The sequence below is a fragment of the Colossoma macropomum genome, unplaced genomic scaffold (assembly GCF_904425465.1).
Source record: "Colossoma macropomum unplaced genomic scaffold, Colossoma_macropomum, whole genome shotgun sequence".
Classification (NCBI taxonomy): Eukaryota; Metazoa; Chordata; class Actinopteri; order Characiformes; family Serrasalmidae; genus Colossoma; species Colossoma macropomum.
This window is the reverse complement of record NW_023494789.1, coordinates 29616485-29641286: the sequence shown is the minus strand read 5'-3', so window position 1 is coordinate 29641286 and position 24802 is coordinate 29616485. Positions and strand designations below refer to the sequence as shown.

At 37.8% G+C, this 24802-nt stretch overlaps 1 protein-coding gene across 2 annotated transcripts in view; it reads left to right on the top strand.

Annotated features, from left to right (window-relative positions):
- Window positions 1-23764, top strand: part of LOC118808272 (ATP-dependent 6-phosphofructokinase, muscle type-like) — a 47691-nt gene extending 23927 nt beyond the window's left edge. For both annotated transcript variants that reach the window (XM_036570822.1, XM_036570820.1), the window contains exons 8-20: window positions 4647-4836; window positions 4932-5102; window positions 8194-8435; window positions 8998-9153; window positions 9256-9351; window positions 9493-9582; window positions 16122-16262; window positions 17660-17850; window positions 18492-18718; window positions 19756-19966; window positions 20909-21102; window positions 21550-21710; window positions 23372-23764. In XM_036570822.1, the coding sequence (XP_036426715.1) occupies window positions 4647-4836; window positions 4932-5102; window positions 8194-8435; window positions 8998-9153; window positions 9256-9351; window positions 9493-9582; window positions 16122-16262; window positions 17660-17850; window positions 18492-18718; window positions 19756-19966; window positions 20909-21102; window positions 21550-21710; window positions 23372-23440 (2139 nt within the window). In that variant the 3' untranslated portion in view covers window positions 23441-23764. The remainder of the gene's footprint in view (window positions 1-4646; window positions 4837-4931; window positions 5103-8193; window positions 8436-8997; window positions 9154-9255; window positions 9352-9492; window positions 9583-16121; window positions 16263-17659; window positions 17851-18491; window positions 18719-19755; window positions 19967-20908; window positions 21103-21549; window positions 21711-23371) is intronic.
- Window positions 23765-24802: the final 1038 nt, after the last annotated feature.

Genomic DNA, 24802 nt, shown 5'->3' with positions numbered 1-24802 from the left:
TTCTTAATTATTTCTTAATTAAAGTCTCATTTTGAGTTTCAGTGCCATTAGTATAATTTATATACAAGTCATAAGTTCCAAAATCACCTCTGAATCAAGTGGAGTTTAGTAATCTGGTTGCTTTCATCTACCTCATTAAATAAAACAGACAGTACTACACTGTAGTACTCAAGTTTGAAGTTTGACCATTCTTGGGCAGTAATGTCATGTTTAGAATGACTTTGTGATAGTTGTTGTCCAAGCTTCATTGTTTGGTTTGACATAGCCTCATTATGCCCAAGTCATACAATTAAACTGGACATTGAGTTTCTTTTCTGACTGACAGGCTCTTTTCACATCTTCCATTGTTACTATGACATTTGTACGCAAGCTCAAGAAAGGGTTGTAGGAAAAAAGGCTGCACTTGTTTGTCACTGGCCTGATGAAAGCAGAAGAGAAGTGGTGATGATGCTGTTTGTAACCTAAATGCAGCAACCCGAAGGATCAGTTCCCGGTTGATGACTGTGTTTCTCAAGCCCACAGTGTTTTTTCATATTATAGCTATTGTTTCTAACGGTTTCTTGTTTCCTCAAAATTTCCTAGGCCATATACTGTATATTTCAAGAATCAATCACTTGTTTCAGTTTTAAAAATAAACTCAAGACAAACAATGTACTTTACCATGGTGGTGAAAATGCTCTCACAGCTGGGGCCCTGAAAAGAAGTGGTGAAAGAAAGCACAAAACCAATTCCAAAAAGTTGGAACATATGTAAAATGTAAATAAAAACCTACTGGAAATTACTAGAAAAACGTTTTAGAAATCTACTAAATCATTTCTATGGATGCTGAGAAGGCATTTGATCAGCTAGAATGGGAATATCTGTTTGGTATACTACGTCGCTTTGGACTGGGGGACGAGTTTATAAAGTGGATAGAGATTCTTCATCGTTCACCTCAGGCCTCAGTCATAACGAACGGCATGCATTCCCCACCGTTTGATCTTAAACGGGGCACTAGGCAAGGTTGTTGTTTGTCTCCCTTGTTGTTTGCCTTGGCACTCAAACCCTTTGCAATATCCGTCAGAGAAAATGCAAGTATAAAAGGGATAAAAATAGCTCAGATAATTCGTGTTATAGCTCTGTGTGCAGACGACATTTTGCTGTTTCTTTCAGAGCCGGAAAAATCTATCCCAGCTTTAATAGATTTGATAAGAGAATTCAGCTGTTTTTCTGGTAACAAGATCAACTTTGACAAGTCAGAAGCAATCCCACTTGGGAAGTTTAAAGATCTGACCTCCATTCCATCTTTTCCTTTTAAATCGTCTTTGGATGGATTTAATTACTTGGGAATACAATATTCCCGAAATTTAAAAAAGGTTGGTGCGCTAAATTTTTTTTCAATACTTAGGACAGTTAAGGAGGACATGGCTCGGTGGATGGACCTACCGATTTCATGGATAGGTAGGATAAACTTAATTAAATGAATATTCTTCCTAGGATATTATACCCTCTACACATGATCCCACTTTACATTACAAAGAAAGTTGCCATTGATTTTGAAAAACACATAAGCAGATTCATTTGGCATAATAAAAAACCCAGACTTAGGCTATCAAAGCTTCAGCTTCCAAAAGATAAAGGCGGATTAGCCGTACCTAATGTACGCTTTTATAATTGGGCTTGTCATTTAAGAACTATTGTTGACTGGCTTTTGCAAGAATCAGCAACAGGCTTAGAATTTTGGCTTGTTCATCCAATCTCTTTACAAAGTATTCTCACTTCAGGCAAAACATTTATACCTCATGAAATCCGAAACAACTTCCTGATTCACAGTACTTTAAAAGTGTGGTGGGATATTAAAAAATTTTTTGGAAGGGATAATCTATCATGGGCTTTAACTCCACTTATTATGAACAAAGCTTTTCCCTCTGGTTTGCAAGACAGTGTTTTTCATCAGTGGCACAAAGTAGGTATTCAGTCTCTATCTGATCTGTATCAGAGCAATATATTAATGTCATTTCAACAACTACAAGAAAAATTCAGTTTGCCAATTTGCATACCTTCAAATTAGAGACCATATACAGAATGCTATAAAACTCAAGACATATGCACCCCCACAGACTCCTTTTTGAAACAGGCTATATGTTTAAAAAATGTCATATCTTCATTTTATGCTATAATACTTTCAAACTTGCCAAGCAATTTGCAGACAGAGCTATCAGGCTGGCAAAGGGACTTTGGTAAACCAAAAATAGATAAAGATGCGTCAGAAATGATAAGAAACATGGGAAATGTACTAGCCTTCAATAAAACCCTGGAAACAGAGTTTAAGATAGTGTATCGTTTACACTGCACACCTTATATTCTAAATAAAATTGACCCACTAAAATCATCAGTTTGCCCAAAATGTAAAAAAGAGGTGGGTACATACTCACATATGTTTTGGTCTTGCCCCATCATTACCTCCCTCTGGAGTAGGATCAAATTAAAGCTTGAAAGGATATTCAGTTGCACCATGGAGAGCGACCCCTGGTTTTTTGTACTAGGTATGGTTAAGGATGAGGTTAAACTTACATCCTGTAAAATCCAGCTCACTTACAAATTATTGTTTATTGCTCGTAAGTGTATCTTAATTAAGTGGCTAGGTGACAGACCACCCACAATTAACCTTTGGCATAAAGAAATTATGAAAATTCTTCCCTTTGAGCGCTTATATGCTAGAATTAAAGGTAATGATACAGAATTTGAGTGCACTTGGTCTCCCTTCCTTTCCCGTCTCCCACGTCATATATGTGAAATTATTGAATGTGCTCAGGTTTGGCCGAGATGTTGTACTTGACAATGTTATTAAGGCAGATGGCTACATTTATTTGTATGTGTGTGTTTTTGAATGGAATGTCTAGAATGTCCACCATTATGTCTAGCAAGCTGTCTCTTGTTGTTAGTGGGATGGGGTAGGGGGGTGGTTCAGTAGATTCTTACCCTCCTCTGTTTTTGGTTTTTATTGTGGGTTTTGTTTTTTTTGTGTGTGTGTGTGTTATGGTTTTTTTTTTCCTCTTTTCTTTTCTATGATTGAAAATTAAATAAAAATCGTTATTGAAAAAAAAAGAAGTCTACTAAATCTACTGTGACCTGTATTTGAACAAAAACAGTTCAAAGACAAGCTATGTAATGTTTTACCTTTTCAAATTCATTGTTTTTTGTAAGCTCATTCTGAAACTGAGGCCTGCAACACATTCCAGAAAAGTTGTGACAGGGGCAATTTAAAACTGGGAATTTTGTAAAATGTTTAAAAAATTGGTTATGCAATCATGCTTGTGTAAAAAATGAGCACCCAGAAAAGACCTAGTCCGTGAGCAAGGATGGGTTGAAGCTTGCCACTTTGCCAAAAATGCACCAGCATAAAATCCAACAGTTTAAAAATAATGGATTTTAGGCACTGCACCTTCTACACTGCATTATGTCATCAACAGATTCAGGGAATCTAGAGAAATCTCTGTTTGTAAAGGACAAGACCGAAAACTACAACTGAATGGCCATGACCTTCAATCCCTCAGATGGTACTGCATTAAAAACCAGCATGCTTCTGTGATGGATATCACTGAACATGCTCAGGAATACTTTGTCAAACTGCTGTCATTAATCATTGTCTGTCACTGCATCCATAAATGCAAGTTACGACTGTACTATCCACAGTGGAAAACATAGGTTGGCAACATCCAGAAATGCTGCTGACTTTTCTGGGTTTGAGTTCATCTAAAATGGACTGATGCACAGTGGAAACATGTATTGTGGTCTGATGAGTCAACCTTTCAGATTGTTTATAGAAATAAAGGATGTTGTGTTATCTGGGCCAAAGAAGAAAAGGACCACTCACATTGTTACCAGCGTAAAGTTTAAAAGTCAGGGTCTGTCATGGTTGTGGGGCATATTAGTGGGTAGCTTTTACATTTGTAAAGGAAGCACCATTAATGCTAAACACATTTTGGAGCAACATATGCTGCTTTCTAGATGCCATGTTTTTCAGAGACTTCCATGCGTTTTCCAACATGAAAACACCAACACACATTCTGCATTTGTTTAAATAGCATGTTTGCCTAATCAGAGAGTGCAGGTGCTAGACTGGCCTGCCTGTAGTCCAGACCTGTCTCCCAATGAAAATATGTGCAAAACACAGCAATGAAGGAGCCATGTTGTTGCCCAGTTGAAGGCTTGTATTTTGTAAAAACTGACTCATTTTTTTGTCTTCAGTCTCCAAATGATTATTAAGAGTTGTGAAAAGGAAAGGTCAAAACATTAAATATTTATTTTTCAACTATTTTAAATTTTAAAAATGTTAAAGAGAATTTATTAAATACTGCTTTCTGTTTTTATATGCATTTCACATACTGTCCCAAGTTTTTTGTACCATTTGTCCCAAAAGCAGTCTAGAACAGCCATCGAGTTCAAACAGTACTGCTATTGGAGATTACTTTCACTGTATGCCTCCACCCAGTTCTAAATCTCATATAAATAAATTTGCAAGTGTTTATGCATGTGGAAATGTTAGAATAGGAAATATATTTCACACCACACAGTACCTACACATGTTTATCACCGTCCGGAATGCCAGCAACCACCTGGTTAATGTCTTCAAACTTTCTAAAAGAGATTTCTTGGTGTTGTAGGACTTCCTGAAGCAGGGAGAGTCTACTGAGCGCAGGTGCGACTCTTTTGAGTCACTGAAGAACAGGGAATGCAGAGATGTAGTTAACCCTGTTGCAAGCGTGTTTATCACGAAGAACAACAACCTTAACAGCAAAATAGAAGATGTGGTCCAACTCAAACCGCAGGGCATCGAAATCAAGCTCAGAATTGGTGAGCCCCAAATGTGTGGTCTACATATATTACACAGCATTATCCTGGCATTCATCCTCATCTGCCCTGTTTTATTTTCTTTTTCCTGTGGGCAGGTGTGCCACAGGAATTCAAGGTGGAATTTCAGAGGGCTGAAGGTTACCCCATAGACCTGTACTACTTGATGGACCTGAGCTACTCCATGAAGGATGATCTAGAGAATATTAAAAATTTGGGCCAGGACATTTTAAAAGAGCTGCAGAAGGTCACCCAGAGTGTCCGTATTGGTGAGATTATTAATGACATCATGTATAATGAATAGTATGCATGTACTGCATCAATGTTTGAATCCAAACTTTTAAAATCCAAACATTTAAAAACAAGCTCATGTAACAAGTGCAATAATTCAGTATGCATGCTGTTTTGTCTACACACAGTAGCTATTATCAGTCTTGAATGATTAGTCGACTTGGTGATATCCAAAGCCGTAAGCCATACATTTGCTCTCATTTGCTTCAGAACTTTACATGCTTTTTTAGGTGCTTTTCAGCAATGTATAACCTGTCCTTTCTGTTTTTGAGTGTTGTGCATCTTGTAATAAATCCTGTAAAGCATGGGTGCCCAGTCTTAGTCCTAGAGATCTACCACCCTGGAGAGCTTAGATCCACAGCATCTGGCTCTAATATTCAGAAGCTCCTGAAAGCCTTCATTAAGTGACCTGGATGCTGGATCAAGTGTGTTGGATTAGGGTTGGAGCTGGTAGGTCTCTAAAACCAGGATTGGGCACCTCTGCACTAAGGTCATTCTGTGATTCTCTTTCACTATCTTTGCCTACACCAGTCTTTCACTATATATCTTGATTCTTCATGTCTTCTTTTATTTCTTCATGATTCAAAGTATTTTTGAGACTTTCACTATTATGATCTTCCAGCTTCATATGCTAGTGCTACACCGGAAATCAACTGTAAACTTTTAAAGTTTCTTGTGCATGAACTGCATTTACATTTACACATTTGGAAGACCAGATAGACTTACACTGTACAGCCCCAATTCCAAAAAAGTTGGGATGCTGTGTAAAATGTTCAACCCCAACTCCAAAAAAAGTTGGGACGCTGTGTAAAATATAAATAAATGTAAATAAAACAGATTGCAATAATTTTAAAATCTAATAGATCCATATTTTATTCACTATAGAACATAGAACACATCAGATGGTGAAAGTGAGACATTTAACTATTTCATGAAATATATTAACTCATTTAGAACTTGATGGCAGCACCGCACCTCAACAAAGTTGGGAACATGGCCATGTCTACCATTGTGTAGCATCCCCTCTTCTTTTAACAACAGTCTGTGAATGTCTGGCAAGTGAGGAGACCATTTGCTGGAGTTGCTGGGAGAGGAATGTTGTCCCATTCTTTTCTGATGTAGGATTCTAGCTGCTCAACAGTCCTGGCTCTTCTTTGCCAGATATTTAATTTCACGATGCACCAAATGTTTTCTATTGGTGAAAGGTCTGGACTGCAGGCAGGCCAGTTCAGCACCTGGACTCTTCTTCTGCAAAGCCATGCTGTTGTGATGGATGCAGTATGTAGTTTTACATTGTCTTGCTGAAATATGCAAGGCCTTGCCTGAAACAGACGTTGCCTGGATGGGAGCATATGTTGTTCTAAAACCTCTATATACTGTTCAGCATTAATAGTGCCTTTCCAGATGTGTAAGCTGCCCACACCATAGGCACTAATGCAACCACATACCAACAGAGGTGCAGACTTTTCAACTGTTTGCTGATTACAAGCTGGATGGTACCTCTCCTTTGAGTCCATAAGACATATGGTTTCCAAAAATTATTTAAATTTTGATTCATCTGGCCACAGAAGAGTTTTCTATTTTGCCTCAGACCATTTTAAATGAGCTTTGGCCTAGAGAAGATGGCAGTGTTTCTTGATTGTGTTGACATATGGCTTCTTCTTTGCATGATACAGCTTTAACTTGCATTAGTGGATTTCACATCGAGCTGTGTTCACAGGCAATGGTTTCTGGAAGCCCATGCAGTCATTTCTAGTACAGAATCATGCCTGGTTTTAACGCAGTGCCGTCTGAGAGCCCGAAGATCATGAGCATCCAATATTGACCGTTAGCCTTGTCCCTTGCGTACAGGGATTTCTCCAGATTCTCTGAATCTTTTGATGATATTATGTACTGTATATGGTGGGATATCCAAAATCTTCACAATTTTATGTTGAGGAACATTTTTCTACAATTTTTAGATGCCGTTTTTCGCAGATTGATGAACCTCTGCCCATATTTGCTTCTCAGAGACTCTGCTCACTAAAATGCTCTTTTTATACCCAGTCATGTGAGTGAATATCATCAAAAGATTTAGAGAATCTGAAGAAATCCCTGTACGCAAGGAACAAGGCCAATGGTCGATATTGGATGCTCATGATCTTTGGACCCTCAGACAGCACTGCTTTAAAAACAGGCATGATGCTGTACTGGAAATCACTGCGTGAGCTCAGGAACACTTCCAGAAATCATTGTCTGTGAACACAGTTTGCCATGCAATCCACAAATGCAAGTTAAACCTTTCACCAATAGAAAACGTTTGGCGGATCATGAAACAAAATATCTGGCAAAGAAGAGCCAGTACTGTTGAGCAGCTAGAATCCTACATCAGAAAAGAATGGGACAACATTCCTCTCCTAAAACTCCAGCAAATGGTCTCCTCACCTTCCAGATGTTTACAGACTGTTGTTAAAAGAAGAGGGGATGATACACAATGGTAGACATGGCCATGTCCCAACTTTTTTGAGATGCGTTGCTGCCATCAAGTTCTAAACGAGTTAATATATTTCATGAAATAGTAAAATGTCTCACTTTCAACATCTGATGTGTTCTATGTTCTATAGTGAATAAAATATGGATCTATTAGATTTTAGATTAATCGTTGCATTCTGTTTTATTTACATTCATTTATATTTTACACAGCGTCCCAACTTTTTTTGGAATTAGGGTTGCAATAACGTTACAGAGATAGATGAATGTACAGGAGTCTTGCTTAAAGACTTTTATTGGTGTATCGTGGTGTTCTTGCCTGGGTGATGAACCGAACCCCTCTTGTGTGTAACACACTTACACCAACCATTGCAACTATATGGATCAAGAATGATGCAACGTTACACAGGAAACAATTGAGCAGCCAACTTTCACCTGAAATGAGGGAGCCTATTTTACAACAGCTGTAATTCCTACATGATTCACCTTATACACATATACAGACCCTAAATTGAAAGCTGATATTCTGTCCAATTACTTATGAAGTACACTGTACATGAACGTCTACGTACCTCTCTATATTCCTTCTCTATGTTTTAGGTTTTGGCTCGTTCGTGGACAAGGACAAGTTGCCGTACGTTAGCCAAGTGAAGTCAAGGCATCAGAACCCCTGCCCCAACCGCTTGGACACCTGCGAGCCTGCCTTCACCTTCAAGAATGTTCTTCCACTGACAGGCGATGCCAGAGAGTTCAAGAAAAATGTCAGTGCGCAAAAGATATCTGGTAACCTGGACTCACCTGAAGCTGGCCTGGACGCCATCATGCAGGCCGCTGTATGCCAGGTAAGGAGCATTCTACAATAGATAATACTTAGCTTCCATTTAACAAATTCTATTTGATATTATATTTGATATATTGGAGGCAGAATAATAAAATAATAGTACTGGTGTCAATACGGGCCAATGCCTGTCCGGGCACATTGTGGATTTCCATGAAAAATCCTGAAAAAAATACTGAATCAATTTATCTTATGTAACTAGGCAACATTTCTAAAGTGTGCTCCAATTAATTTTTTTAATCATGAAATTTCTTCTTAATTGCACCTTGCATCAAGTTTTCAAAGTTTTAAAGTTTATAGCTATCCTATGTAAGCTTTGGGGATTTGGCGTCTCTGGTGGAAATGTATAATTGCGTGCAACAGTAAGAAAGGAACGTCAGTTGTGCTTTGGACCCCTTCCCTAAGTAGATGAATCTCATATTTTTTCATGTTTGAGTTGAAAGAGTCTTCAAAAGGAACACAAAACTTTTTTGGCGGTTTCATATGATGAATTTAACAGAAGTCTCATTCATCTGCATTTTTGTTAAGACTCTTTTTAAGCACTTTTCCCTTCTGTATGTGTACAGAAAGAGATCGGATGGAGGGATGTGACACGGATTCTGGTCTACACATCTGATGACACGTTCCACATTGCAGGAGATGGACGGCTCGCTGGCATCTTTCAGCCACATGATGGACAGTGTCACCTTAGTAGTTATGGTTTCTATGATGGCACAGTTTTTGTGAGTATCACATAAATTACTACATTTACATAACCCACTGAATGTCAAGTTTATTGTTCAGCTATTGGCACACTAAATAGAAATGAATTGTGTGTGTTTCAGGATTATCCATCAATAGGCCATCTCTCACGAGTTCTTCAAGCTAACAGCATTCAGCTGATATTTGCTGTGACGAAAGACAGTGTTCCAGCTTATGAGGTCAAATCTGTTCAAGATGCTAATCATATATATTGTCTGAGATTTTTCAGTATTTTCAACAGTTAAAATTTCATCTTTCTTCATTTCTCTTACACTCTCTCTCTTTCTCTCATTCTCTTGCTCTCACACACACAAATACAGGCACTGAGTGCATTAATTCCTCAGTCAGTGGTTGCTGAGCTGAAGAAGGACTCCAGTAATGTGGTCCGGCTTATCGCTGATGCCTACGGGGTGAGTACAAAATTTCTGAATTTCAGTGTACTGAGCCTTCTCTTTACTGCAGTACTGTCCTGTCCTAGGGATATCCAGTCCAATTCCTGGACATTTACCACCCTGCATTTACCACCTAATTGGTTACATTAGGGCTGGAACAAAACTCTGGAACTAAAAAATAAGACAAAGTCATCCCTTTTGAAAAACTGCCATACCCCTTTCCATTCCTTTTTGATTAAAGTCAAAAGTCTAGTGTCTATAGATGCCTATAATGTCATATTATCTATAAAATAAAATGCTTTTCCATGTAACTCTGTCATCAGATTATCTGGGACACTGTTGGCTCTCTGTTTGTGAAATGTCGTGACTGTGTTGAGCTGCTAGCGAGCAATAAGGGATGAAAGAGGAGCAGTGCGAAGCCCCTGCTTCATAAACACGGCTGTGATGAAATAGAGCAGACTGCACAACTGCAGCTTTCTTCATATTAAACAATCTTGTGCAACTGTCAAAATAAAAAAAACACACTTTTGTGTTAAAAATCTTATATTTTCTTGTATATTAACAAATTCACAACATTGAATTGGTTTAGATATTCCACACCCAGCTTGTTAGCATGTAGCTCAATTTTCTAATGGATGTCTCCAGACATTCTGGTTCTAAATTTAAGCCTTTCCTTTCAAGACTACAGTGACATCAGGTTCTCTGTGCTGAGACCATTTACAATTACATTATTTGGCAGTCTTTTAGTATTAGGTATCTTGCTCAAGAGCTCTTAATAGCATGGCAAAGCCGGTTCAAGCACCAGCCTTTCATGTGGAGAACAACATTGTTACCTAGTGTGCTTTACCAGCCACTTTACCCATTACAATAGACTCTGTGTGTGGTCAGTGTCAGTAAGCACCTTTGGCAAGCAATCCTACCAGCCATGCAGTATTTTTCATCTCCTACATTCAAACAGTGCTACAGAGTTTTAGAACCCTTTACAATTCCATGAATTTTTGCATTAGTTTCACTTAAAATGTGATCTACTGTTCATTTAAGTCATAACAATAGACAACAGAGGTGTGGATTTGAGTCATATGACTTGGACTCGAGTCCAAATCGAGTCATGAATTTGATGACTTTAGACTCGATTTGAGAAAATCGAGAAAGACTTGAGACCTGACTTTAACACCAGTGATTCGGACTCTGACCTGGACTTGAGTGTCAAGACACGGAAAGACTCGAGACTCAAAGTGGAAGAAACATGGAGAGAGTTTGACTGCAGACGGGACTCTTCACAGTCGATTTTTTTTCAGGTGAATGGATTCGTTTCCTTCCATAAACTGAATAAACAGCAACATTGTCAGATGTCTGTTATTGTGTTTATACTTGGTTTATTTTTTGTTTTGGAAGACAAAAGAAGCGTTTGAGCTCAAGTTTGCCTCCATAAGCTGGAAACAAGCGAAGCATCAAGAGCACCAGTGAGCCCTCGCTCAGCACTTTAACTCTTACTGGATAAACTTACCAGGCGAACTGACCATTTTCCTCATGGTAGCAAAACAAAAGAGACACAGCTCTCTTTCTGACAGATTTTAACAGCTTCTGCAGGTTAAAAAAGTGCAACATTCACCATGAGGCTGAAGTTGACTTTTTAGTTTCATATTTGAATTTTCTGTTCCACCTTAAATAGTGCAGCAGTGAGGCACCAGAACGTAACTGCTGCACCATTTAAGGTGGAATGGAAAATTCAAATGAGAAGCTGCTGGTGAAAAAAAGTTAACTTCAGCTTCGTACATTCACCATCATTTTTCTGTCTTTTCTGTAAACGTTGTTCACCTCGGTCATTTTGGTTTCATGTGAATTCAAACTAGCGGTTGTTTTTAGTTGGCTGAGCTATTTTTTTTTATTTTAATCATATGTGCCCATTGTTCCCAAAAATCATCAAAAATAATCTTCAAAGGTTTTTTTCAGTAGTACTTTTAAAATTCTTTTCATATGTAGTGCACTACAGTTTGTGTATGCCCGTATGCCTGTCATTGTTATCTATGTACCATGGATTTTGTATTTTAGTCAGAAAGGTTAAAAAAAATTGTATACAGCCATACACTACTAACGTGCTGTCATTAAAAGGCTATAGTACCATTATTCAGTGTTATGGCCTTAAATTAACTGAAGAATGCATACTGACTTGTTTAGGACTCAAAGATTAGGTCTTGACTTGGGACTTGAGTGTGAAGACTTGTTACTTACAACATAGTGAGTTGTTCCCACCTGTGATAGACAAAGAGAACCAATAAATAAACAATTACAATGCCTTGCAAAAGTACTCAGCCCACTTAAAAGTCATCAGAATTGACTGGATTACAAATGACACTTACACAGATTATTCTAGCTAGTATTATTGTTGTAAACCGATATGTTCTTAAAGTACGGGAGTCTAAATTAGTTATTTGTAAGCAGATTAAAAATATATTAAAAACTGTAAAATGCTGCTTGCATAAGTATTCAACCCTTTAGACTAGTACTTGGTGGAACTAGTTTTTTTTTTTACAAAAACAGGTTTATGCCTGTTAGTGTGAATTTCTACCAGCTTTGTGCACTGTTTGGAAGAGAGTTTCAGCCATTCTTCCAGGCAGATTTGCTCCAGGTTGTTCAGATTGGTTGGATGATGTTTATGGATCGCAATTTTCAAATAGTGCCACAGCTTCTTGATTGGACTGAGATCTGGTCTTTGACTTGGCCATTGTAGAATACTCACCTTTTCCACTTCTTTGTTGCTTTGGCCTTGTGCTCGGGATCAATGTTCTGCTGAAAGGTGAAGTTTCGCTCAAGCTTTAGTTCCTTAGCAGAGTGAAGCATCTTGTCTTGCAGTGTCTCTTTGTATTTTGCACCCTCCATTTGTGTGTCCTTATAACGGGTGCACTGCTCAAACTGGCGATGAAGCGCAAGAGAGGCAGAAGGGCCGGCGCAATCGTAAGGCTGAGAGGCAGGTGGGAGTAATGGGTTTCCTACACCTATACCACCTATATTCCTCTACCAGCTGTGATCTCCACACAACAAATTGGGAGAACTACTGCGGCTTAACAAAACCAGCAAGGACTTTTCAAAAACATCTGCCGTCTGCTTCATGGAGACCTGGCTCTCTGAGCTGACCCCGGACAGCACGCTGCACCTAACTGGCTTCCAGGTTTGTAGAGCGGACAGAGACACGGAGCTGGCAGGACCAGAAGAGGAGGAATCTGCTTTTGCACCACGAACGCTGGTGTACGGACGTCACCATACTATTAAAATGCACTCCTCATCTAGAGTCACTTTTCATTAACTGCAAACCATCCTCCTCTCCTAGAGAGTTTTCTTCTTTCATTTTGGTTGCTGTTTACATTCTGCCAAACCATTGTTTTCAACTGAACTCAGACAGCTTCAGCAGAAAAAGGAGGCAGCATTCCAGAGTAGGGACAGAATTCTCTACAAAGAGCTGTTCTGCAGATTTGAACACACAAAGGACAATCTTCAGTCTCTGTCTGCCAGTCCCTTGCCCTCCTCAGGAGACAGAAGGTGAGAAAAGCTCCAGGGCCAGAAGAAGTCTCTCCATCCACCCGTAAAGCACTGCTGTGACCAACTACTGCCAGCTTTCACCACCATCTTCGACAGATCACTGGAACTTTGCTCTGTTCCCATGTGCTTCAAGACATCTACCATAATTCCTGTCTCCAAAAAAACAAACATTACTGAACTAAATGACTGCAGGCTAGTAGCCCTGACCTCTGTAGTCATGAAAGTCTTTAAACGCCTGGTCCTAGCTAACCTGAAGGCCATTACCAGCCCTCTGTTGGATCCTTTGCATTTCACGTACAGAGCTAACAGGTCTGTCGATGACACAGTCAACTTGACCCTGCACCTCAAGCTACAGCATCTCAACAGTCCTGGAACCCATGCTAGTGGGTGCATCTAGGAAAGCACAAGTCAGATCCTCAGTACTGGTGTACCACAAGGTTGTGTGCTCTCACCCCTTCTCTTCAGTCTCTGACTGTGTCTCAGCCCAGCTGTGAAGATCCTTAATTTTTCAAATGACACCACTGTGGTGGGCCTCATAACCAACAGGGAAGAATCTACCTACAGAAAGGAAGTCAAGCAGCTGTTCTCCTGGTGCAGCAGCAACCACATGCTGCTCAATATACAAAGGACTGTAGAGATGGTGGTGGACTTCAGGCCTTCAGTGTGTGCACTTATCAAGACAAATTCCTTGTATGTATAACATACTTGGTGAAATATAGAGATTCTGATTAAAATAAAATATGATGGCACAAAACATGAAAGTGTCATTTGTAATACATATAAATCTGATAACTTTTAAGGGGGCTGAATACTTTCGCAAAGCACTTTATATTTTTCATTAATTTACTGAACAATGTGATTCAACATTAAATGTCTTTGTTTGCAGAAGAATGTGAACCTCTAGAATTATCAGTTCAATATAGGCCATAATTATTGTCAGGAGGTTAGGAATGAATTGTATGACAATCAAGTGTGAGTATGGGTGACCTGTCCACTTTATAAAACTGTCGCTGTCAAATTGGGCTTGACCAATCCACTGTCAGACAGTGTACAGTAAAAGGAGAAAATACAATAACACTGTTACCCTTCTCAGCAGTGGTTGTCCAACAAATATCACTCTAAGAGTGAGGCATATTCTGGGAGATCACAAAGAACCCCAGGGTAGTGTCTAAGGATCCACTGGTCTCTCTTGTGCTGGCTAATGTCAGTGTTAATTAATTACTTTACCATCAGTAAAACACTGAAAAGGAAAAGTATGCATAAAATGATAACAAGGAGGAAGCCACTACTCACCAGCAAGAACATTGGTGCTTGTTTAACATTTACTGAAGGTCACCTAGATGAGCCCAAAGACTACTGGAAGAATGTTATGTGGAAAGATTAGGCAGAAATAGAACTTTACATGAGAAATGTTTTTTGTCTTGTGAAAACTGGACACTGCATGCCAGCATAAGAACTTCATTCCAACTGTGAAACATGGTGGTGGCAGTACCACGGTTTGGGGCAGTTTTACTGCTACTGGGACCAAGATGGCTTGCCATCATTTGATGGTACTAAGAATTCTGTATTATATCAGGAAAGGCTACAGGAGAATGTCAGGGTCAATCTATGAATTGAAGCTTAACAGAAGGTGGGTCTTTCTAGTACCACTGCAGGAAACACACTTTCACAACAGTGCTGGTGCATTCAATGACTGCATCCTTCCTCAAACAAAACACTGCTAGTGGCAGGCAAGTAAAGGAACCATTATCATAGCTGTTGTTGAGAGTTTAAAGAAATTTTTTAAATTTATTTATTTATAAATTTATTTAAAAAAAATATCCATTTTTTAAATTGCACATTTAAAAGTGTTTGTGACTATTTTTCCAAATATTATCACAGTAAAGAAACGTCTTTCATTGTTTTGGCTTAGAACTGTGAAAATCACCAGAAATGTGCTGCAACTGAAAAGTGTAGAGAAATTAGTAATTAGTATTAGTCTTAGGTTAGCCTGTACTGTGCCCTTGTTTTCTGAACAGCTGCAGTGGACTAATGTTCAGCTCACCACTCTTTGTCTGAGACGATTATCCTCATTCAGGCAGTTTCTTGTAAAATATGCTGTTGGTTTTGTCATTTTTACGAGCTTGGTGGTTTTGACTGTGAACGGCACTAAACAATAGATGTGTTTTAGGCTAGCCTGTTGATTTGACTACCGGCCCAGTGAAAATCCTGTTTTAAAGCAAATTTGAATACCTGTGAACACAAGAATGGTTCATTCCCATCTGTTCATGAGAATTGAGAAATAGACAGTTTACACAACCTCTTAGTCACTTCCTCCCCATGATCCCCATCATCCACATCACCAGACCGTTCTAAAAAATGAACTGAAACTATGACTATATGTGTGTGTACATCTGTGTAAGTGATGTGGTTCACTGATCTTTAGACATTTAATGTCCTCTTCTGAGTAAACACACAATGACACATGCACATACTGCTTTGGATTTTTTCGTGTTGTAATTAAGCAGTAGTAAATGATTTGTTAGAGTAAATTAGAAATAACTTTTATTTATGTAGTTTTTCACAAGTAAAAATAGTCATAGAGTCATATGCCAAAGCATAAACACCTCTGTTTTAAAATGAATTAACACATCCTGTATAGATAAAATGCATGAATATGACATTTTTCTGCTAATGTCAGTGCACAATTTATAGAAAAAACAAAATATAACATAGAAAATGTGCCATATCTTCTGCACAGGCCACATTTTATGTTTCACTTTTCTCTATATGTGAAATTTCAGTAAATAAACAATATTTGTGCATTTAAATGTGTGTTCTCTGTAGAGGATGTGTTAACTTATTTTCACATGGAAAATCAACAAAACATGTAATTTGACCAGGGGCACCCAAATGTTTGCATACAATTGTATATATTACCTATGGTATGTATGTAATGTCATACAGTTATATTTATTCAAGTATCAGAAATGAAGTCAAAGGTCATATGCACATTCTGAATGTGTGTGTACTGTCTGCAGAACCTAACGTCCACTCTGCACCTGGAACAGGACCGCACCCCTGCTGGCCTGCATATCTCCTACATGTCCTACTGTAGCCCTGGAGTACCCAGTGAGTGGCAGCATAAGGGAGAGTGTACTGGCATCAAGGTCAACGAAAAGGTCAGCTCTGTCACTGTCACCTTCATCATCAGCAGCAGCAGCAGCAGCAACAGTAGCAACACAGGCTACAACTGAGGCTACTCACAGTTTTCCGCAGCTTAAAGCAATAGTTTGACCAAAAATCAATGTTCACAATGTTGTCTTTACCCAAAAGTGCAGTTGATCATCTAAGACATGTTCAATGTCTCAAGTTTGCTTCTTTGGGCTTTGTTGTGTGGTTTCTGACACTGTATTGCACGCTGTTATTATTAAGGGAAAAACTGGGGAAACCCCCTTTAAGAACAATGTCCATGTACTGTTTAGATAAAACATTAAGCGAGCGTAGCATATACAGGATGATGACGAACTACACACAGTTAGGGGAAATGAACTGGAACAGCGGACAGTTTTTATAGCACAAACAAAAAAAATCTTGCCACACCAAAAATATTATATTTGAAAATATTTATATATAAAGATGTGGATGTAACTCTGCCAAACTGCAAAAGTTACATACAAACTCACCTCCAGCAAGATGGCTAAATTGCCTAATTCCAGCTCTTGATTGCTGTAACACTAATGCTAGCTAGTCAGTGACACTCTAGTGAATAATATTGTAAAACTCTAAATAATATTCCTGAGGCCATTGCATTTTGCCCCATTTTGCCTGAGGGACTGCTCTCCCTACAACCACAATATATTATCTGGTGGAATAACTAATAATAATAAGAGGTGGTCGTATAAATAAACTTTAAGAATGAATTAGACCATGGCCAGTTAGTAAGTGGGTCCAGATTTGATTTCGCTGATGATCAGCAGAGAAGATAAAGAGGGTGGGATTTTTGTCATACACAAAAGTACATAGCAAAAAACAGTAATAGCAGCTGTCTTGAAGAAGGTTATCTGTAAAAATGAACGAATATACCCCCAAATGTCCAGCTTCAAAATGGCTGCAGGTACAGTTTTTAAATAGGTGATGCACTTTTGTCCGTGCTTATAGATAACTTCATTCCAAACAGTGATAAACACCACATAAGAAAGTTAGTAGGCCAACTTAGAAACTTCAGAGACAAAACATCTCTAATCTCTCATCCTTTTACTTGCGGTTTGTTTGTGTACTGTCTATTTTATGTTTATATAGAGTATCTTTTTTTATATTTCATTTATTGAACGTATCTTTTATGTTGACACCCACCCCAAAAGAAATTCCTTGTACACCTGGTATTTAAACATTGTGATTCTGATCCTGAAATAGGGTGGCTGAACAACAGTTTGAGGCAACAGGAGAAACTTTGGAAATTTCTTTGCATTCAGTCATTGTTGCAAATCTCACAACAGCTGGAATTGAATGTTCTAGACTCAACTATTCACTTTAACGTTTGCGTTAGGTGTCCTGAATGTTATTTCGTTCGTTGCAGGTGGAGTTCAAAGTCCGTCTGAACGCGTCAGAGTGTCTGAAGAAGCCTGAGATATTTGAGATTCGAATGCACGGCATCAAGGAGGTCCTGAAGGTGACAGTGGAGACGCTGTGCGATTGTAATTGTAAGGACAAGCAGGAGAATTCAGAAGTCTGTAAAGGACAAGGAACACTCAGCTGTGGAGTCTGCAGGTAGGTTATCATCTCTCACAGTCTGCAGCTCCCCCTACTGGCAACGGAATGGAACTGAACACACTACTTACCACGATATACCCGAAAAACCTTCCCTATTTGAATGATTTTAGAAATAATGTCTGTCAAATATGTTTATATAGCAAAAGCATGCAATTACAAACCTTACATTATGTCTGGAGGTGTAAAACCGTTTGATTCAATGTTACAGCTGATAAAATTCTTCTGGAGATGATACAAGACCTAAAATTTTGAACTATGATTTGATTATATTTTTTAAGTTATTATTGTGGTATAATTCCTAATTATTTGTAGAAAAACACTGAATACAAATGACCAAAGTAGTAAAATGCAGTCTTTTTTTCATTTTTATGTTTAAAAATAGCCCTTTTTTTTTATTTGGACAATAACTTAGCGCATGTTAAGTATTCATCAATAATGATCACAACTTATTATTTTTTTAAATCCTTCATTGCCTAACTTTATGTTTGAAAAAGCCTCCATAAATGTATTTAGTTATTAATTGTGTGGCCTCTAACATCTGATGTTAACATTTATTCAGTTATTTCATGTTCAATGTTCTTTTCATCGTTAATGTCCAGTTCTCTCATCACTACTTTATGTACGTTTATTTGTCTCAGTTGTAATGAAGGTCACCTGGGTCAGCACTGTGAGTGTAAGCGTCAGAGTGATATGAACTCCACACATGCCATGCTGAAGTACTGTCGTCCACAAGAGACGTCCCAGGTGTGCAGCGGGCACGGTAGCTGTGAGTGTGGCCAGTGCATATGCAGTGGCCATTTTAGAGGCAACTTTTGTCAGTGTGATGACGCCAGCTGTGAGCGCCATAACAACAAAGTCTGCAATGGTGAGAATAATACATTCTAATTACAGATGATCTCCTAAAATCAGTTTTGTTAAAGCAGGGGTGCCCATGGTCTAATCCACAAAGGGTCGGTGTGGCTGCAGGTTTCTGTTCCAACCAAACTGGAGCACATCTGATCTACTGACCTAAAGACAGAGACGCTTTGATTAAACACGTTGAACATATCATCCAGCATAGTTGACTGTATGATACAGATGTAGCAGATTAGGGATTAGGCAGGGTTCAAATTGTGTCAGAGGTCTTTGAGGGGTCCCCTGGCAGAAAGTCAAGCTAAAAGGTGAGCTATATGTTGATTGATTACTATGATGACTTTCACAACATACAGAATATATAGAAGAATATAGAGAATTTAGACAGAATATATTATTTCGGTATATAGAATATATTAAATAAATATATTATTCATTTCATATATTCTAATTAGAATATATTACTTAAGTAATATAAAATGTCATCAGCTGGCAGGTTTAGTGGTTCCCCCAAGAAGTAAGACCAAATAATGATTCAGTTTGCTGAGCAAATGGGTAAAATTGTGGATGTTGGTTGTTGCACAAAAACAGGTGTTGTTTCATGATGTGGGCTCATGTGAACATTACCCATCACGTGCTCAAAAGCCTAAAATGAAAACTCTTTGCCAACAAAAAACATATTTGTTGGCTTTTGGCTGCTAATGGCATTTATTTTCTCTATGTCTTCATGGCTGATGCTGTCAAAAGTCAAAAGGGCATTCATTTTGACAATTCACATTTTATTCACATTTTATCCAAATTTATTCATATTTTATTTATTCAAAATACATGAGGAAATACATGGGACCCCCAAAGTTCAATTTTGTCTCTCTTATGGGAGATACTGGACGCTTTCAGCCCCCCTCCTTTCGAATCCTTGGATTAGGTTAAAAAACATTAGCATATTCCTCAAATTAACCAGCATGCTCCGATTAACCAAGGATAGTGTCAGCATAGGAAATGAATGCATAACACTACACACCGGACTCTCTTTGTGTGTCTGTGTTTCAGGGCAAGGTAGATGTGAATGTGACACCTGTATATGCAATGCAAACTACACAGGCACTGCATGTCAATGCTCTACAGACACAACTGTGTGTCTGAATAAGAATGGGAAGAAGTGTAGCGGCCATGGGGAGTGTGAGTGTAACCAATGTAAGTGTAAAGACGGTTTTGGGGGAAAGGATTGCTCCCAGCTCCTCAAACCATGTTCAACATATCAGTAAGTGTTCATATATTTTTCAGTTACACCTTCTTTTCTCTTTTACATTATATGCTGAGTATTTGCTGTGCATTTGATAAAGATATGTCATTCAAATACTAAATTACAGGAGTGTAAAAAGTACTGAGAAGCTGAATTTAAGTAAAAGTGTATTTTCTGTACTTACTGTGTCAAACTTTTACTGAATTAAAAGTGTATATAAGAACTCAAAATACACTTGAGTAAAACAAAAAAGACGTTTTTATAATTAAACAGACTCAATCATGTATAAAATAAATATTTTAACAGGTAAGTTAAACTATTGGGCAGTATTAGTTCTTGTGGACCTGTTCGTTCGTTTTAAAGGGTCTGTATCCTAAATTTTCCTTGTACTTTATTTTTTCCCTTGAGGTCTACTTATAACGTTTGTTTAGTTGTATGCAGCAAAACAGTAATAATTCATTTTTACACAATAATTTCCAACATCTCTCATTGTGACTCATTCAAAAAGGAGTCTGGGCTGAAACACTCTTTAGAACTTATAATACTATATAACTATGTAAATGAGTTGGTTCTTCTGACATCATAGATACAGTTAATTCAAAGCAGGCTGTTTTTGCAGCATGGTTTCCATATATGGGAGTGAATGGTACACAATGTAAACAATGTTTACAACAATGTTCACATATTACTTCAAGCTTTAATAAAAAATAATAAAATGTGTGAGAACTCAGTTGATTGGCAAGAGAATTTTTATTTCTTAGATTTGAGATTTTAAACAAGCGCTTTGAAGATGTATATGAAAATAGAATTTTCAAGCATAATACAGATATTCCAAAAAACACTTAAGTAGACATAGTAATAAATTAAAATCACTCAAGTATTTTCCACTATTGTTGAATTGCCTCTATTGTGTGTATGAGCAAACTACTCTGTCCTAAACCATGTTTCTGCTGTGTTTAGACCGTGTGTGGACTGTACAGTTAAGGCCGAGCTTTACGGCCGCTCTACTGATAACTGCTCTCTGGTGTGTGAGTCAGCTAAGCTAACCCGGCTAAAAGGCAATCATCAACTGCAGTGTTTACATGAAGATGTCGTTTACGACGTGACACAGAACAGTGATGGCACAGTGTTGATTCAGTACGCCGATCTGCCACGTAAGTACTGCCAGTTTTTAAAGGCTTTCAGCTTTAACCCCTTTCAGCCCTCAGGTCCTGTATGTGGGCCCACACTTTTACACTTACAAAGCTCACACTGTGCTGTAAAAGCCTTGCAATACCCTAGAATACCTTTTTACCTTTAAGCCTGCCTCTAATGCCAATCTAATTTAGATGGACTAATAGAAAGGGTCCAAAATACTTGGAACAAAATCTCACAATTTTCCTTTTCCTACAAAGATACTATTTCTGAGATATGAGGGTTAAAAATTGCCTGTGCCCTGCAAAAACAGCACTTTGAGTACAAGGGCCTTTTTTGAGTGTTTTTAACATGAGCACTTTCTTTGTGATTATGCCGCAGTAATCAGTGTCACTATCTGACATATATTCCACACAGCTAAATTCTCAACTGTTCTGAATCTCGGCCTTTGTTCCTCTGGCTCATAGGAAGCATTGATAAGACCGCAGTGATCATTGGCACCTCAGTATCAGCTATCGTTCTGATTGGCATCGCCATCATCATCGTCTATAAAGTGCTGCTGGAGCTGTATGATCTGCGGGAATACCGCAGCTTCCTCAAGGCGCAGGAGCAAACTGACTGGAAAGAGGTCTGTCTGTCAGGTGCACACACATCCCTAACACAGCCTTATACTTCTCCTGAACATCAGCATGGGAGTGCTTTGAAGATATAGTGTATTATATTTCTAGTACTTCTGGTGTGAGGAAGTGGGTCAACTTAATGAAGTGGCCGGTCGGTGTATAAACTACATATACTCTTGTTTAGGCTTGTGACTCACATAAGGTGGTATCTGTTTTGCCTGTGTACAGCATGTCCGACAAAATAATCAGTATATCTATGCTCATACCCCACCACCTTCAGTCTGATCAGATTACTTATTAGGCTAGTAAGTCCTGAAAAAAACAGGATTTGAGTTCGACACTATTGTTGTCCAGAGTTTCTAGGGAACCTACATAGACTAGATTTCTTGTTTCACAGACTTATAGGGGCCATATACCTCCAAAATCGTGACATAATCATATTTTATATGAGTAAACTGTATGGGTGGACACACCTAACTAAAGTAACTGACAGACACTTGCAACACAACATACACCACAGCTTTTAAGTTTAATACATAGCCACTATTTTAATTATAAAGTGTTCTATTTTGTTTATAAAACAACAAATGAAAAAGAAAATAGTGACACAATACCTGTTTAGCTAGGAGTCAGTAAACCCGCTGGTTCCTCAGAGTGGAAGTTGAATTGTGAAAAGCAGAGATATCAGCAGGTTTCGGGAGGTGTGTTTGTCAGCTGATGATAATGTCATTTTCTTTAGTTCATTTAAAAACGAATGAAGGATAATGTATGATGGATTAAATATGTTGTGTAATACTTGTGTGTGCTGGTAACGTTTTCACCTTTATTTCTCTGCTAAACCTGACATCTTTGAACTCATCAGGCAGAAGTTTTTGGAGCGGCTCTGGTTTGACTGGCTTTTAGAACTGAGTTATTTTAAATTTAACCTAGCTTTCTTCTAATTGGTTGTACTGCATATAAAAACTTAGTAGCAAAGTAAAAGAGCTATATTAGAAATGACCTCAAGTAAAAGTTAAAGTACTATGATTTAATTCTACTCCAAAATGAACTCAAGTACTGCAACCAGAGTAAATGTAATTCGTTTTCCATGAGTATTTAGTGGGTTGGTAGCTTCAATGTCATAAGCACACTGAGGAAGGCTTTTATCTGTGCCAATACACATCTGTGTTTTTTTTCTGTGAGCTTAATAAACATGCAGTAAATTATAAAAGCACTCTCCAACTTTAGTGACTGTGAAGCACCAACTACCTTTTTAAACTAATGTCAAAACACCATTTAAGTGTCTTTGCACTAAATTCAGAAAGGAAAGTAGAAAGCCATTATTTTTGCATTTGGCATATATTTCGCCAGAAATAGTTCATATCTTTAATGTTAAATAACGTTTTAATGAACATGTTTTTGAGAAATGTAGTCATTATAAGAAAGCGAAGCCATTCTGTAGCAAAATGTCCAAGACTTACATGCTACCTAATGTGTAGGTTTTTATACTATATCTTTTTTGCCTTTATTTTAACTATCTGTCTGTCCTAATTTACTTCCATTCATTCCAAGCTAAGGGTGCAGATCCTAGCGCAGTCATTCAAACCATTAAATGGCACATATTCAGTTTAGATTTACTTGGGGGCATTTTCCTGTGATATTTAACCTTTGACCTTCACTTTTTTTTCAGACCCAGAATCCACTGTTCCAAGGAGCCACAACGACAGTGCTGAACCCTCTGCATTCACAAGACTCTTAAAGTGTCACAACTGCAAAGAAGGAACTGGACTACATCAGTGTAGCCAAAGTATTATGATTGTATTATAATTTGTAGGGTTTTATCCTATAAATAAATAATAGATGTTTCTAACAGTGATTAAATAACAGAGTAGTATGTGGACAGTATATTTTCATAAACATAAATGATTATATTTAGTGACATTTTTATGGTTGCGATTGGAGGTTAGTTTGAAATATTAAGTTACAAATTTAAATGCACATGGCCTTAAGCTCAGAGCACTGAAGATGTCTATGTATATGTCTATGTTATATCAAATGTCCATAAAAACAAACAAAAAACCAACCTTTTTTCCACTGCTCTGAGTATCTTTCCTTTCTTTTGCTGGTTATCATTGTATTTGTCATACACCTGTGGGAACTAGTACATTGGTTTTATCTCATTATCTCTGATTTTTCAAAATGTGTAGGCATATTTTTTTTAGAAAATCTTTTATTTGTGTTTTGACTAATGTAAATGTGTTTATATCTAAATACATCTGTACATATGCTTCTTGCACAGCATGAGAACAAATGCATGGAGGACCTAGAAGTGTATTAGCGTATTGTTTATTAAAATGTTTATTTTTATGCTTATGTTTATTACACCTACTTTTTATTACAATGTAAGCAGGTCCAAGGATAGGACTCCCATTTACATAGTTACATAGACTGAAATGTGAAAATGAGACCAGTCTTCCTCAGTCATTATTAGTATTTAACCAGTGAAATGATACTTGGTCTCTGCAAAGTCTCAGAGAAACATAGGGTGAATTCAAGTATCGAGACACTTAACCTTGAATTTGAGGAAATAGTGTTGCTGTATGTGTGCTGAATGTGTATAAATGTCATTAAGATGGAAGTGTGCTAAATATGAATAAATGGTTTGATCGATAAGACATCATATCTGTAGGTTTCGCTGCCTTTTTAAATTATATGCATCTTCAAAATATCATGGCATTCCTCTTCTAAAATGTTTTGGCTGTAGTTTTGTCCAAAATTATATATACCTGTGCTTTTATTTAAATATAAATAGGTATTGACATTGATCAAAATATTCCCAACGTGTCTATAATATTTTATCAGCTTTTGATAATGGAGCATTGAAAAAGGATTTATCTCTATAACTATCCCTATACACACGTCTTGTGAGGTTTGATATATAATGTTGATAATAGTAAAATAGTGCTAGATCTAAAAATACGTTTTCTTTTGGTATTGTTTTGATTGACAACGCCCTGAATATACTCCGCCATTAATTTATTTTTTAAAAAAGGCAAAATCTTATCGTAAAACAATGTTCAGGCAGCTATTTCATGTAATAGCTTTCTGTGATGTAGATTTT